Source organism: Neoarius graeffei, chromosome 28, assembly GCF_027579695.1.
Source record: "Neoarius graeffei isolate fNeoGra1 chromosome 28, fNeoGra1.pri, whole genome shotgun sequence".
NCBI lineage: Eukaryota > Metazoa > Chordata > Actinopteri > Siluriformes > Ariidae > Neoarius > Neoarius graeffei.
The window spans coordinates 6,853,947-6,867,809 of NC_083596.1; the positions used below are offsets into that span (position 1 = coordinate 6,853,947).

Consider the following 13,863-nt stretch of genomic DNA (forward strand, 5'->3'; position numbering starts at 1 on the left):
ATATATATATATTTTTTTTTTCTATCCACATTCACCAGATATGAGCAATCGTGCACTCTGATTGGCTACTCTATTACTAGGATATCAGCTCATATACAGTGAGTAGAGAAAAACAAAATGGCGGCGCATGTTGCGGAACCAACCGAGGACGAAATAAAAACTCTACTTGAAAACAAAACCCCAAAAAATACAAAAAAAGCAGCAAAATATGGAATAAGCGCATTTGATGGTAAGAATGTATCTTTTTTTATTTTTCAAGAATTATTATTATTATCGCATTTTTTCACAACTTGCTCCTGTCATTTCGTCAGTTTGTTTACATTCTTCATCTTTCAGCACTAAAATTTGTTGAATTTTTTTTAGACTGGTTCAAAAGCTCAAAGAAGTTTGAAAATTACAGAACTGACATGTCCAAGGAAGAATTAAATAAATGTCTAAAGCTATTCTATACTTTGACACGACAGCAAGACGGCGCTTTCTACAAAAAGAAAAAAAAAACATCAAAGTCATTTCGTGCAGCTACTGATAGTTTTAAGAAGTCCGTCTAAGCGGAAATGATTTTGTCAGACGTTTTGTATAAAGTTTTTATTTATCGAATTTGCAAAAATGAAAATGCTCTGTTTCTCAAAGTCCAGTGAACGTGGATAGAATAAAACAGTTATTCCACTCAATCTCGTCGTACATGGATTATAGACAACTCGGTGCTACGCACCTCATCAGCCATCAGCTCATGTACGACTCGATTTCTTGGAATAACTGTTAAATAGACAAATATTATATATGCTCACAAATCTTGTACATTTATATTTAAGTATAGTAATAAAGTATAATTACTGTATCTACACACTTTTCATTAGTGCACATGTTGTAGCTTGGAAAATTTTGTTCATTTTTTTAATAAAAATAAAGTTAATAGTTGAGCAAATATTATAAGCATTACATTCTTTCATATGATACTAATAAGATAGAGTAGATACTGATGCAAATTTAAACAATTTAATATTTACATATGAATGGATGCTGAAGATGAATGAATGAATGAATGAATGAAGTGCAAACTTTTCTGCAAGTATGTTTCAGCCGACTCGCCACTAAAACTGGCCTCGGTTCCACATGTACACAAGCCTGCCTATAAAACAGCTCCTAAACTCGCATCACACAGCCAGCCCTTTCATTTTCCTCCCCTTTATAGGCGTACTAGTCAATCCAGCCTCTCCTGCTTTGATATGCTTTAAATCTGAGGGTGAACTTAAAGCACAAGGGTTAGTGCTTGCTCTTGCACACTTTCTCTAAACAACATGAGCTGACATAAAAAAAGACAAAAAAAATGACGACGTCTGCACAGATCGAGGCGCCTATTTTTCAGGAAACCTCGCTGTATTGTTAACAAGCCGTTACCCTGTTATTAAAGGCTTCAGAATGTTCACATGCTTTTTATGGGAGATGCAGTTGGAAAGGTTGGCGTCACGGGCATCCGGATGTCACCAAGATGGCTGTGGTTTTACAGAGCGAAAACTGCTTCAGCACAGAAACTCAATTATTAAAAAAAAAAATTCCTTTGTGTTAATAATGTATTGTTTTTCACGCGCAATAAAATGAATGAATTAACGGTTAATTAAAGTTTTATATGGTAACACTGTTAAATTCCCAGCTAATACACATTACCGTTCTAAAAATAATAACATCTCGTTCAATAATAATAACGACTTATATGATTGTATGATGAAAAGAGATTAAAATGCATAATTTTTCATATAGTCAAGGTTTCTGTAATACCAGGATCAGACTATATGATATTTTTGTCTTTCAAAATGGTCACTGTGTCAGATTAGGTGATCATAATGCCGTGTCTTGGTCAGGAGTCTGATAACAATACAAGTTGGATCCCGACCAATCAGCGTTCACGTCCTTGTATGGAGGAGGGTCAAGAAATTGTCAAGAAGAGACATCAAGAAACACGTTGTCGGAATTGTAAAATCAAGAAAATACTATGTACTTATTGACTGAGTGGGAGGGCTGGACGGGAAAATATTTGACTTGAGGACCTCGTTGCGCTTGGTCCGTACAAATGAACAAGAATCTGTGGTTGGTTGAAGAGAGCAACTGGACTTGCTTGAAGATTCTTGAAAACGTTTCGCCTCTCATCCTAAAGGCATCCTCAGTTCTGTCTGACTCTGTTCAATGATGGTCGTTCCAGGTTGACAAAAATGAACGATCCTCTCTGGCTAAGATGTCTGCCAGTTTTCTGGAAGTCCTCTCATAGGGATCTCATCCCAAAGTGCGTAGAAACGTATCTGTGACGAATCTCAGACCCCGTCCACACGTAGCCGGGTATCTGCTAAATCGAAGATATTTTTCTACGTTTTGGCCTGTCATCTACATGAAAACACATCAAAAATGAATATTTAAAAAAACTCCGGGCAAAGTGAAGATTTTTGAAAACTCCGTGTATGCCTTTTCGTGTAGACAGAGATAACCGGAGTTTTGCGTTTTAGAACGTCACAATCTGCGCCAAAAAAGTGACAACAAATCTGCCCTGACGTCAAACGTGCGACCTTTGTTTACTGCAGAAGCCAGATTAAGCATGGACAAAGAGTAATGGATCGGAGTAGTGCCTTGAAAGCGTTAATTATTGTGCAGGTGCTATTTACATGTTTAATTTTAGAAGCCCAACTACTGCTCCAAAAACAGGGTCAATATGTCCACATATTTGCTTTGACAAGATTCCCAATCAACGTTTTCTTGCGTCTTTTGAAGTTTATACTCCAAAATTGTGTTTAGAAGCAATTCTGTCTCCGAGTCTGTCCAGACGAACGAGCTTGGCGCCATGTTTTATGTTTAGGCGGAAGTGACGCCAACAGAGGGCTATTCTGATGTGATTAGGGGGTAGGATTTGGGGAAATAATGCCATCTACAGGTTTGGAATGCTTATGAATGTGATTGAAAACGCAGATGTTCGGTTATGTGTGGAAGGGATTTTTTTCGAAGACGAGGTGGTGTGGATAAAACATTTTTAAAACGGAGGGGGGGAAAATGTTCGGTTTTAAAAATACCCGGCTACGTGTGTACATGTCCTCAGTCATCCAGGTACATAGTAATCTGTGGTTGGTTGAAGAGAGCAACTGGACTGGCGAAACGTTTTCAAGAATCTTCAAGCAAGTCCAGTTGCTGTCTTCAACCAACCACAGATTACTATGTACCTGGATGACTGAGATTCGTCACAGAAATGAACAAGAACCAAATATTTTCTCATCCGGCCCAATCTAACTCAGTCAGTAAGCATTTTATCATATGACCTTTTTTAACTAACATACAGTACACAGTGGAAAACAATGAACACCGGTGTGCGAAAAACAACTCAACTGAGCACAGTGAAAGTGAATTTTATAATCCAGATGATTTATTAGACACAGACGTAATTGAACAAGCTGAAATTGTCGAAGAAAATGAAAAAAATGTACCTTCGAGCGAAGAAATTCACTTGTTTATACAAGGACAACAACAAGGAAACACTGTAAAAAAAAAAGTATGACAAACATTTTGCAAAGATTTCTCGCTGAAGTTAAAGTGCATATCACGGGTAAATTCAGGAGCAAGGTCAATGTAATTCTCCTATTTTATATTAAACTTTGGTCAAATGTCTGTCACATTTTGCATTTTGTGCAATTTTTTTTTGACCTTGCGCAATACCAGAAAAATTCAGTTGAAATCAAGCCGTTTGAGGCGAATTGGTCCGCCTCTGAAAAAACTTGGCGTTTGGATTTCCTGGCAAACATTGATTTTCGTGACGTTGCGTGCGGGACACCTCCTTCTGAATCCTACGTCAGCGCTGGTTTGTTTATGAGAAAACGACCTGGTGGTTTTCTGCAAATTTCTTCAACGTTATCGCGTAATTATTAAAATGGTTAACAGATGTATCGTAGGAGGGTGTAGCAACACCAATCTTGATGGGATTAGTACTCATCGTTTCCCACATTGCGCTCAGGTGACAATTCCATATTTCAATGCAAAATCGCTAGCTGCTAAACTAGGCTGTGCACTGAAACCGTGCAAAGCTCTCTCAGCCTGCTGGCGCTTCCGCAGGTGATGTCACGAATCTGGCTCCAGACTCCCTCGGGATTTTTCCAGACGCGTTTTGTTATTTTATTTTTTTCTGCTGTAGACAGATGGCCTTGTGCAAAATGACCCTTCTGGATGAGTGTGTAAAGGGACATATTTTCATATTTTAAAAAAAACTGAATTTGGTCCAGGAAAGGTGAACTTTAAGGAGGAAAGAGACATAACAGTCGTCCCCTCTAAGGAGCTCGACAGCTTGCTATGGAGTTTCTATATGCAAGCGAAGAAAAAAGGAAATTTAGACTATGAACCTGTCTTCCTTTTCGCAAAGTATTCAACACTACCTTGACGACAACAACAGTAAGATCGATAAACATCCTGAAAGACGAAGACTTTAAACAGTCCGAGGAAGTCCTGAAGTCCGAGCGGAGAGACCTCAGAAAAATGGAAACGGCAACAAACCAAATGCCACAGAAGCCTTGACTGGTGGAGATATTTTTGATCGTATTTTTAAAGAAAAACATTTCAATAAAATTGTTAAAAAAAAAATTCACATTCTTCAGTGCTCAGTTGTGTCGCTCATTTTTCAAAGTAACGATTCAGAGCAAAATGAAAACAGCAGAAGCGAGGGAAACAGGTCTGGGGCTGCATACGGCTTTTTCCGAACTGGATTTAAAAATCCGTATCTGCCCAGTCACATGACTTTTACCAATGGTTTTATTAAGAGCGCGCACGTGGGTCCGTACAGGTCATATGATAAAAAAAATTCTGACATGCTAGATTTTTCTTCAGGGTGGTTGTATACTGAATACAAAGTTTGAAAAATTTGTAAAAAAAAAAAAAATTCAATTAATTATGCAAATTAGTATTTAATTAGTATTATTTATGCTAATTTTTTATGTTAAATCGGTACACTCTCTGCTTCAAAGTTTCACTAAATGGCTTTATTTGTGAAATCAATGTTAATTATAAAATTATGCATAAATAAGCACCGACTGTCTCGCATCTACCATTCTCTATCAAATTTAAAAAGTAATAAAAGAATATTTCTAATCCCCTCTTTGTGCCTTTGTATTTTTCAAAAGTAGGACCTGCTAGTGTTTATATGACAGAATATAAATGATTATTTCGATTAATATTCACAGCTTTCAAGGCGAACCTCAAAAAAACTGTCTGATCCACATTCAATAAACAATTCACATTAAATGAATTGAAATTGACGCTCGCATTTCTGACTTCCGTTTTTTTAAAACATCGTTCTGACCCCTAAGATCTCAATATTTTTCATCAAAACAACTCCAGTTATAGTCTAAAACAGTTATTTATTTACAGGAATCAGTTTGATTTGAAAAAAAATAAGTAGGTAAAGCTATGAAAACTTGCTTCAGTCTTCCGTGAATCATAACATCAAAACTAAAAGACGGAAAATTTTGCTGAATCCTTCATCAGAAACAGTGAGAGCGAGAGAGCATCGCTATAAAAGTTATCTGATTCAGATTCATGAGTAAACCAGTCAAAAACCGATCAGAAGAGAGAGAGAGAGAGAGAGAGTCTGACCGCTTTCCCGTGACTCAAAAAGAAAAGCACCATCAGTTTCCCAACATCACACGAGCAGAGTTTTTACTCTGTTGTACCGACTTCAACTTGCCGTTACTCCCAAAGCACTGAACAGATCTTCTCATCTCATCATCTCTAGCCGCTTTATCCTTCTACAGGGTCGCAGGCAAGCTGGAGCCTATCCCAGCTGACTACGGGCGAAAGGCGGGGTACACCCTGGACAAGTCGCCAGGTCATCACAGGGCTGACACATAGACACAGACAACCATTCACACTCACATTCACACCTACGCTCAATTTAGAGTCACCAGTTAACCTAACCTGCATGTCTTTGGACTGTGGGGGAAACCGGAGCACCCGGAGGAAACCCACGCGGACACGGGGAGAACATGCAAACTCCACACAGAAAGGCCCTCGCCGGCCACGGGGCTCGAACCCAGGACCTTCTTGCTGTGAGGCGACAGCGCTAACTACTACACCACTGTGCCGCCCCTGAACAGATCTTAATGAGATAAATTTATTTGGAAAGCAGAAATTATAAGCTTTTTAATGATAGAAAATATTCAAGAATTAAGCAATGACAGATTTGGAAACTTTGATGAGCGTCTGCATGGATGATTTTCACAGCACGGCCAGCGAGCGTCTGATACGCCTAATGTCAGGAATGAGGAATGATTTTCTAACGCAACATAACGCACATGTCAACATGTAATTCCTTAAGAACTAGTGTGTGAACGATACACAATTCTAACACAGACGTTTCAGTTCTCTGACCTTTTCCCGGTTTTCCGTGCCGCGCATTTTTTCCTTTGAGAAGTAACCAGGAAAACCACAGTGCGATGTTCTCATCGACCTTGACGTCGGACCGATGTTGTCTTCCGGACAGTCCTCAGTGTCACCTCTGTGTGAGTCTGTCTTACAAACATGTGGAGGTGTGAAAGGTGTGTGTGTGTGTGTGTGTGTGGTATCCTGAGGACTTTACTGTACAGGATTAATGCGTCTGAGCCATTGTTTCACCGAGACGCTCTGAGGTTTTTCAAAGCAGGCCTCATTTCCCATTCCTGCGGTAGACATTGAGATTTTTTTGCTTTTTTTTTCTTCGTCTTTCACTCTTTCACTTATGTGGATGAGAGATTGAGTTTGAATCTTAAAATCTACTTTTTGTTTCTTGAGACGTGCAAACTAGAACATTTCCCAACATAAAGGGAAACGTTTGAGCCAAACCAAGAATGTTACATGCTAAAAGGAATATGATTCTCTCTCTCTCTCTCTCTCTTTCTTTTTGCAAATTAAGAAAAGACGCGGTGAAAAGGAAAAGGACGGAGCGTTTTGAAAATTGCCACTGGCTCCCACCCAAGGCACAGTCTTTTTGGTAATGAGGGGTTAGGAGCAGTGTTATTGCTCCCATATGCCGCCCTGCATTTCTGCTGCCTTTGATGCGAGCCCAAGTCACCAGCGTTCACTCTGACTCAACACACACACACACACACACACACACACACACATACAAACACAAACACACATGCACAAAACCTTTCCTAACCTGTAAAGCATGAGCTTTCTGCTCTGGCATTTATTATGGTTCAGTTCAGCTTTTATGATCTGTGTTGCAAATTAGTATAGACACCAAATAAGTGTGTAAGAGTGTGTAGTTTATTCAGACTTTCTCCTTATTCTATACACACACACACACGTTGCAAACATATCAAAGCAGCGAATATTGCTATAAAAAGCGAAGGGAAATAAAATGGCTTCCTTTGTTCCTTTGCTTCACTCTCGTCCACATGCACTTTGTAAACGCAGATTTCCGTCATGTACGTCGCACATTCGTGTGTGTGTATACGTCCACGCACGTGTCAGCGCTCATCCGAGCAGTGTGTTCACCCTGTCTTTTTGTTTGGATTACCCGAGCGGGGGTTGGAGTGCAACATGTGAGGTGTGTTTATGAATTCGGCCTCGAACTTCCTCCGTTTTTATAATTACACTGGTATTAGTCACAACTCAAACAAAACAATGGAAAGTATCAGAAAGTTCTCTTCGAACACGCGGATGGATGAGCCCTAAAACTTAGCGTGAAGCTGAGACACGAAGATACGTCATAATTTCCAGGCTGAAACTTCAGCCGTTTTATATTTTCAAGCTGTCCGATTTTTCAAAGTTTGAAATTCAAAGCTTTGGAATGGTTCAAGGTTTTCTGGAGTCGAACCACCAGAGGTAGTGAGCTGGGCTGCTTTGTGGGAATGCATGGAGAATCATTCAGCGTGTGTGTGTGTGTGCGCACATGTATGTGTGTGTGTGTGTGTGTGTGTGTGTGTGTGTCTTCAGGGAATTGGGGGGAAGTCAGAGGTCTGCCCTCACACACAGCATAGTTAGGCTTTTCACCTTCTGATGACTTCCATTCACCACCTTGCCATAACGTGTGTGTGTGTGTGTGTGTGTGTGTGTGTGTGTGTGTGTGTGTGTGTGTGTGTGTGTGTGTGTGTGTGTGTTTTAACTCTTAACTCCTTAAGGGGGAAGGGAGGGTTGAGTCAAACCAGGCCGAAGAACATATGTGATTTTGTTTCCTATGCATTAAAGTTTTGATTTGTTTTGAGAAGGGATTGAGGGCGAGATTGTGTGTGTGTGTGTGTGTGTGTGTGTGTGTGTGTGTGTGTGTGTGTGTGTGTGTGTGTGTGTGTGTGTGGCACAGTTAATGGAATTGGTCAGTAAAATCTAAGCGTGTGCCGCTCTATGTTTGTATAAGTAAGCCTGTGTGTGTGTGTGTGTGTGTGTGTGTGTGTGTGTGTGTGTGTGTGTGTGTGTGTGTGTGTGTGTGTGTGTGTTACATAAAGTCCTGTTAAGAGGATGAACTGCTGTCTAGGTCCTGCACTGTTGCATGATAGATAAGCCTACTTTCTTCCTTTTTTCTCTGTTCTTCTTCGTTTTAGATAATCCACCCTTCACACCATCCATCTCTCTCTCTCCCCCCCTTCTCTCTCTCTCTCTCTCTCTCTCTCTCTCTCTCAGTTTCTTCTCTTTCCTTTCTTTCTTTCTCTTTTTCTTTTTTTTAATACTCTGGCCAGGGGAAGGGAAAATGTATGAGTCACTGAATAGGCTGTTCCCTTGTGTGTGCACGTGTGTGTGTGTTTGTGTGTGTGTTTGTGTGGACAATTGCTGAGTGACGTCACCCTCTCAACGCGTTACTAACAAAGTGTTTTGTCTCTGGTGAGCAGCACCTGGGCCAGCTGGCATGTCTACCTGGCCGAAGGGACACCGCTTTCTCTTTCTCTCTCTCTCGTCTCTATCCTCGCTGTGGGTTCGGAAAGCCCCTAAGCTCCAGCCGAGCTCAGAGCTTATTCCCATCATTCTGATCCAATCCCATTCCATCCATCCACAAACCGAGTGCAACATCTCGGCTGTATTTATAGCTATACGTAGGATTCCCTGTGCATGCATCTCATCTTAATCTGATTTGTCCTGGAAAACCTGTGCGACAAATCTTCTATTCATGGAACAACGTGCTGGAAATGTAACTAAAAACTTATTAAGGACCTGGAAGACTTTAGTTTAAAGAAAGGCATTAATTGTTTAAGGGCAGTGTTTATTTATGGAATAACATACTTGGTGTCATGCAGTTCTAGGAAAATAATCAACGATTATTGAAACTCTTGTGTCCTGAAGATGTTTGGAAACTTAAAGTGACTGTCTGTTACAAAGCGCTGTCACTGGAGACTCCTTCCAAAGAAATGTGTGTTTATTTTAAAGCCTGGAAATGACACAGAATCCTTTTGAGCTGTGCGTAGTTTGATTGAAAGTCTGCAACAAGCATTTTATTTCTTGTTCTTCGCTTTCTGTTTGCGCACACACACACACACACACACACACACACACACACACACACACACACACACACACACACACAGATCTGGAACAAAAAGTGACAAATAACAGATTAACAGCGTGCTTGAGCTTTAAAACCCAATTATCAGGTTAAAATCTGGTTTACTGGAATCCAGTAAGAGCTTTAATATAAAAGATATTGGAGCATCCTGCCAAAATCAGATAATGATTGTTTTATTAGTGTGTGTGTGGAAATACAGTTTGTAATCTGTATGTGGGTTTATTTTAACATTTGCTTCGAAATATTTCTTGAAAAAAATGATAAAGATGCTATCTGGCATAAATTATTATCATTAATAGAAATTTTCAGGAATTTCTGTAATAAACCTGATACACTTTCATTCACTGGTCACTAACAGTTATTATTATTATTATTATTATTATTATTATTATTCACATTCACTGGCTATGATCAGTCGCACGCTCTGATTGGCTACTCTACTACTAGGATATCAGCTCATGTACCGTGAGTAGAGAAAACAAAATGGCAGCGCGTGTTGCTGAACCAACGGAGGATGAAATAAAAACTCTACTCGAAAACAAAACTCAAAAAATATAAAAAAGCAACAAAATATGGAATGAAAGTATTTGATGATAAGAACTTATCTTTCTATTATTTTTCAAGAATTATTATTATAGCATTTTTCGACAAATTACGACTGTCATTTCGCCGATTTCTTTACATTCTAAGCGGAAATGATTTTCTGGGACGTTTTGTATAAAGTTTTTATTTATCGAATTTGCAAAAATAAAAACAAAAATGCTCTGTTTCTCAAAATCCAGTGAATGTGGATAGAATAAAACAGTTATTCCACTCAATCTCGTCGTACATGGATTATAGCCGACTCGGTGCTATCAGCTCATGTACGACTCGATTTTGTGGAATAACTGTTTATTATTATTATTATTATTATTATTATTATTATTCATGTCTAACATTTCAGTGAACCTTGTGATTAAGTGATAATTGAAGGACTGGTTTGCGTCTGTGTGCTCGTGCGTTTGTGTGTGTGTGTGTGTGTGTGTGTGTGTGTGTGTGTGTGTGTGTGTGTGTGTGTGTGTGTGATTACGTTTCAGTCACTCACTTCAATAGGGGTCATTAGAGGTCGTATCGTTGACTCTAATGTTAAGGAAGTCAGCAGCTGTGAGTCGTTTAGAGACGACCTTCAGCTGTCATGTATAGAAATACTGAAAAAGTCATGAAATTCCTAAAAAAAAAATTTAAAAAGCTTGATTAAGAAGTGAGATTTTTAAAGTCTTTCCTATTCTCGAGCTTGGTCTGTTTTTGACTTTGTGGCCTCTGATGAGTAAGTATAGAAGGGAAACCTGACTTGCGCACAAAAACCGCATCGCCAGATCACCAGCTAGTGACTCCTCATCGCTGCTATTTTAGAGTGACGCACACACACACACACACACACACACACACACACACACACACACACACACACACACACACAGATATAGACCAGCCAGGATGGTTTGGTCCTGCACAGCTGGTCTGGCTGGATGGATGCTCACTGCATATATATATATGTGTGTGTGTGTGTGCGTGTGTGTGTGTGTGTGTGTGTGTGTTTTATTCCAATGGCTTGCTGTGGTGTCCTAGCTGGCAGCTCAGGGTGTGGTGCCCTCTCTCTGGGTAGGGGAATACCAACAGCGAGGGTTTTGCCCCTGACGGCCCGCCAGGCTGCTGTGGTGCACCAGCCCGAGTGCAGACTACACTGTCGCCTCACCGGTTTATTTTAGCTCCACTGGCTCTAATCAGTTCCAGCCCTCGTGCGGTGGGGCCCGAGGGGGGGAAAAAAAAACAAATGAAAAAGAAAGATTTCTTCCTCTCAGACTTTGGTGTACTGTTTCAAGTTTTCATTCTGGCATTCTTTTTTTTTAAATCATTCTTTCTATTCTATTCTCTTGTCTCTTTTTCCTTCGTTACCACAAAATGCCTTTGCTTCCCTTAGTCTCCTTCTTTGGGATCATAACCGCCGCTACATGTTAACCCAAGAGCAACATGTCAGCAGTATTCAGCGTCATGAACACTGAAATGACATTAAAATTAAATTAAATATTTACCCCCTCCACACACACAGTGTCTCAGTTTCAGACCCTTGAGTCTGAGTCGTTTCCTAAACGCCTCTCGCTCTTGCCCTCTTCAGGAGAAAGAGAAGAAGTACATGCTGCAGGTGGACAACCTGAAGCTGAGAGACGTGGAGAAGAGTTTTATGTCCAGCAAGCACATCTTTGCCCTGTTCAACACTGAGCAGAGGTGAGCCGAACCTGAACCTGTGTCTTTACACCATACAGCAGCACAAAGAGCTTGACACAAAAGCACACAGCCTGATTTTCTGTATCTATTTAGGAACAATCCAGCATTTGTTTTATTTATTTATTTTTCAGTCTACCTCATATGTTTGGTTTGTGCATCGTCAACTTATTAGCATGCTTCATGAAGAGAAATATAAAATATATAGCGCATGTAACTAGCGATATTTTGAACTTTTGGATGTGCTCTTGAAGGGTGCCAGTAATTCACATACTGCGAAAATAAATAACATGTTAAGAAATGTTTAAAATGCACTATGCATAGCTCAGGAAAGTCCACCACCTCAGCAGAAGAACCCGTCTCCTGAATTCTCATCAGTCTAGTCAGTCATGTCTATTTTGTGGATTAATTACTATATAAAGTACAATCGTTAAACGCGAAGTCTTACCATTCTCCCAATTTTTGAGCTTTGTTTTCCTGTTCCTGCTTTTTTTTTTTACAAGTTAGCTTTCAAATGCTGGAGTAATACAGTAAAAATTCTAGCCACTCATGCTTTCCTGAAGATTGTGTCGTATCCATGCGCCATCAGAGATGTATAACTACTATTATTCTATCCACATTCACTGGATATGAGCAATCGTGCGCTCTGATTAGCTACTCTACTACTAGGATATCAGCTCATATACCGAGAGTAGAGAAAAACAAAATGGCGGAACGGGTTGCTAGGACGAAATAAAAACTACTCGAAAACAAAACCCCAAAAAATACAAAAAAAAAGCAACAAATTATGGAATGAAAGTATTTGATGGTAAGAACGTCTCTCATCTCATTATCTCTAGCCGCTTTATCCTGTTCTACAGGGTCGCAGGCAAGCTGGAGCCTATCCCAGCTGACTACGGGCGAAAGGCGGGGTACACCCTGGACAAGTCGCCAGGTCATCACAGGGCTGACACATAGACACAGACAACCACTCACACTCACATTCACACCTACGGTCAATTTAGAGTCACCAGTTAACCTAACCTGCATGTCTTTGGACTGTGGGGGAAACCGGAGCACCCGGAGGAAACCCACGCGGACACGGGGAGAACATGCAAACTCCGCACAGAAAGGCCCGCGCCGGCCACGGGGCTCGAACCCGGACCTTCTTGCTGTGAGGCGACAGCGCTAACCACTACACCACCGTGCCACCCATCAAGAATTATTATTATTATTATTATTATTATTATTGTATTTTTTCACTAATTGCTCCTGGCATTTCGCCGGTTTGTTTATATTCTAAGCGGAAATGATTTTGTCGGACGTTTTGTATAAAGTTTTTGTTTATCGAATTTGCAAAAAATAAAAATAAAAATGCTCTGTTTCTCAAAATCCAGTGAATGTGGATAGAATAAAACAGTTATTCCACTCAATCTCGTCGTACATGGCTTATAGACAACTCGGTGCTACGCGCCTCGTCAGATATCAGCTCATGTACGACTCGATTTCGTGGAATAACTGTTAATAACATTGACATAACTACAGATTCTTCCTTGTAGTCCCATGTAGTCAATTTACAAAGAAGAACATAACACATAAAGGCATCTAAACAAGACAGAAACATTTATTGACGTCCCAATGAGTGCCCTTAAACCTCCACTGTAATTCGGTATGGTGGTTTTTTTTCAGTGATATTTTTACAGATGTGTTTACTAGCGATCAAGTAAACACACCAATATATTCCTTTAAGATTAGCTTCAGATTAGAAGCTGCTTATACAGTTACTAAGAAGCTTACTCATGACATGTGGCTCATCTCTCTCGCTCTCTCTCTCTCTCTCTCTCTCTCTCTCTTTTTCAAACCCACACTTAGGAATGTGTATAAAGACTATCGTCAGCTGGAGTTGGCCTGTGAGAGTCAGGAGGAAGTGGATGGCTGGAAGGCCTCGTTCCTCAGAGCTGGTGTTTATCCAGAGCGTGTGATAGTGAGTTATTTCATATCTCACCAAACAACTTAAAGAGAACATATCAAGCTATATCATGATACCTTTATCTTGTGATAAGGTTTTGCTGGAAAGTTTATTTCTGTATACTGTATATACGTATAAATATTGTCAATATTGCAATGGC

The 13,863-nt window shown here is 40.0% G+C and overlaps 1 protein-coding gene across 2 annotated transcripts in view; it reads left to right on the plus strand.

Moving 5' to 3' along the window:
* dnm1a (dynamin 1a) overlaps nt 1-13,863 on the plus strand; it is a 126,671-nt gene that overhangs the window by 94,790 nt on the left and 18,018 nt on the right. For both annotated transcript variants that reach the window (XM_060912826.1, XM_060912827.1), the window contains exons 16-17: nt 11,649-11,758; nt 13,607-13,718. In XM_060912826.1, coding sequence (XP_060768809.1) covers nt 11,649-11,758; nt 13,607-13,718 — 222 coding nt within the window. The remainder of the gene's footprint in view (nt 1-11,648; nt 11,759-13,606; nt 13,719-13,863) is intronic.